At 45.2% G+C, this 2692-nt stretch overlaps 1 protein-coding gene across 1 annotated transcript; it reads right to left on the bottom strand.

The window, feature by feature from the left end:
- Positions 1-424: 424 nt before the first annotated feature.
- Positions 425-2053, bottom strand: serpina10b (serpin peptidase inhibitor, clade A (alpha-1 antiproteinase, antitrypsin), member 10b). The gene is made up of 2 exons (XM_059519483.1): positions 860-2053; positions 425-785 (listed from the first exon to the last, which is right to left on the bottom strand). Exons 1-2 carry the CDS (start codon positions 1456-1458, stop codon positions 515-517), a joined length of 870 nt encoding a protein of 289 aa, XP_059375466.1. The 5' UTR covers positions 1459-2053; the 3' UTR covers positions 425-514.
- Positions 2054-2692: the final 639 nt, after the last annotated feature.

Here is a 2692-nt window from a genome sequence, read left to right as displayed (position 1 = left end):
GTTTGCAAAGTAAAATGAAGCAGCTCAGTCCAGCCGGATGCACACTGTATGATTTCTGATAGTATGTTTACACTCTTTTTCCAGAAGTCAGTCTCTAGTTCCACCTTCTCGATGACGTCACGCACGCCGTTAAAGACGGCACACGATGAAGGGTCGAGAAACATGTTTCTTGTCCACGACACGAGAAGATATTAGGAGTCAAAATCGTGTAGTTTGACACAGAGACTATGGTGACCGACAAAAATATAGTGTGGTCTGAAGCCAGCATTAGACTCGTTAAAAACAGACCTATGCGAGAAGTGACTTGTACAGTATTGGTGAGACACATCCACACGCAGATTTGAAATGGTGACTAGCAAACAAAACCAATGTGTTTTGATCATGGCATGGCAGAGACGATGATGTGATGCCTCAAAACTTTCTGTTGGTGCACATGTCAAACTAGCGAGCAACGACGACAGCTTTTGGCCTGGGACCAGAGGACTCATACAGTGCGCCCCGGATGAAGTGTGCCTCACATGCTCCTCATGTGTTTGATCCAGCTGTAGAATCGCTCGGCGCTGATCTCGTCGTCGATGACGGTGTAGTCGGCCGTGGCGTCGGGGAGGAGGATGAGCAGCGCCGCTCCACCACGGTACGGCAGACGCAGCACTCGAGCGCGCAGCTCACGGTCTTCAGCCGTGGAGAACCTGTCCTCCTTCACCATCATGGGCACCTGAACGATGTTGTACTTGTCCACATAGAAGCGACTCATTTCTGTGCTGTTGGGGTTGAAGGGACGATCCAGTCACCTTGAACACAAAGAGTTTGACATCAGATCCCAGCGCTGCAATGCACATCAATGCTCTGTCTCCACACACACTCACCCTGGAAGAAAATGGTGTTGAGGAGCATCATCTGCGTCAGCGGCTCGATGCTCGACACCATCTCGCTCACTTTGCCGCCCGTCTTCCTGCTCACATACTCGTTGATGGTGCTCTTGCTGAGCTCCGGCTTGCTGAAATCCACGTTGTTCACATCGGCACCGAAGAAGGTCTTGATCTGATCGCTGAAGACTGTCTCCACGTTAAAGCGCTCGTCCACAAAGAGAGCCGTGCCCTGCTCCATGTGCAGTTTTCCGTCCTGTGAGATGTTCTTCTGCAGCTGCTCAAAGAGCTGTGGGATGAGCGTGGCGTGTCCTGTCCCGTCCAGAGAGTCCAGATTCAGTCCCTTCTGGATCTGACTGTGTGTCGAGCCCTTGGCGGCCAGTAAGAGCGTGGCGAAAGACGTGGAAACGCTCAGCGGTGAGAAGAAGATGTTTTTGTCATGATAGCTTGATATCTTGCGGTAGAGGTTCATGGCGAAGTCAATATTTTTGAAGGCCAGATCCGTGACATCAGGAGCTTTGGGCTCTTGGCTTTTAAGGACGCACAGAAAACCAGACGAATAAACGAGGGTGAACAGCACTCTTAACTCCATTTTATTATCGTTTATTTAAAAATCCCTGGACCTGAAGATACAAAACATAAAAACAGCTTCTATTGAGTTATCATTATGTTAGAGACACGTTGCTTCATATTATACACACAGAGACCCAGAATTCATCATTCTTCACTCGTTACTGAAGAAAATCCATTAGTATTGAAAGCAACAAACACTAAACAATAAAACCAGACCTGAGATCTGAAAATATGAACTAAATACACACATGCAGTCAGATTCATACTCACTGACGGGCTGCCGAGTCTGTTGTGTTGTGAGTGTTTGCAGAGACAAAGTTCAGTGTGCATCAGAGATTATCTATTAACAATCAAACACTGAGTTCTGTCTGGAACAGATCATCAGGTCATTCACACGGCTTGAGTTTCACTTCTGATGACATCTTCAGTACTTTACCATCCTCATTTCATCCAAGATTAGGATGAGTTTGTTTCTTCATGGGAACAGATTTGGAGAACTGTAACATCCCAGGGATCAGATTAGGAGTTAAAATCATCTTAATGCTGGATGTGTTTCAGCTTTTGTCTTCTCCAGATGTTCACTGATGGACTGGAGTGCTGTGGATTATTGTGATGTTTTTATCAGACTCTCATTCTGACGGCACCCATTCACTGCAGAGCATCCATTGATGAGACACTGATGCAAGTTATGGTTATTTTTTGGTGAACTATTCCTTTAAGACTGTAACAGATATTAACTTAATAGGTTAGTTCACCCAAAAATGATTGTTATAATTTACTTACAAACCTGTTTGACACTAAAGTGAGCGTCAATGTCATCCAAAACAACCACTGGCTTTCACTGTACGGACAAAAACACTACTTCTATATTCCACAGAAGACAGGTTTCACACCACTGAATGATGATTGTGTCATTAGTTCATGTGAAGCGATCAGTCTTAGTCTGAATCATGATCACAGCAGAGGAGCAGTTGAACTCGACTGGGATTTAGATTATTTCTCAGTTCAGTCTCAGTCAGGAGGAATCACAAACACCTGAATTCATTCTGCTTGATGAAGTCTGAGCATCAGATGTTTCACTGAAAATGATTAAATGTGGGAATGTTTCACTCTTTTTGACTGTCTGCTCGGAGCATAACTTTGACACAGTACATCTCTCACTCCTTCTTCTCCATCTAAACACTGAAGGATCATCTGAGGCTAACAGAATCAGAATAATCCAGAGAAGAAACAAAGAAGACCCACTCAGGGGG

This window comes from Carassius carassius, chromosome 31 (assembly GCF_963082965.1).
Source record: "Carassius carassius chromosome 31, fCarCar2.1, whole genome shotgun sequence".
Classification (NCBI taxonomy): Eukaryota; Metazoa; Chordata; class Actinopteri; order Cypriniformes; family Cyprinidae; genus Carassius; species Carassius carassius.
This window is presented reverse-complemented; position numbering and strand designations above follow the sequence as displayed.

Coding starts and splice junctions, on each gene's coding strand:
- serpina10b (XM_059519483.1), bottom strand. CDS start 1,458: ATGGAGTTAAGAGTGCTGTTCACCCTCGTTTATTCGTCTGGTTTTCTG. Junction 786..859: donor ATTTTCTTCCAGGGTGAGTG/TGTGTGGAGACA, acceptor TTCAAGGTGACT/GGATCGTCCCTTCAACCCCA.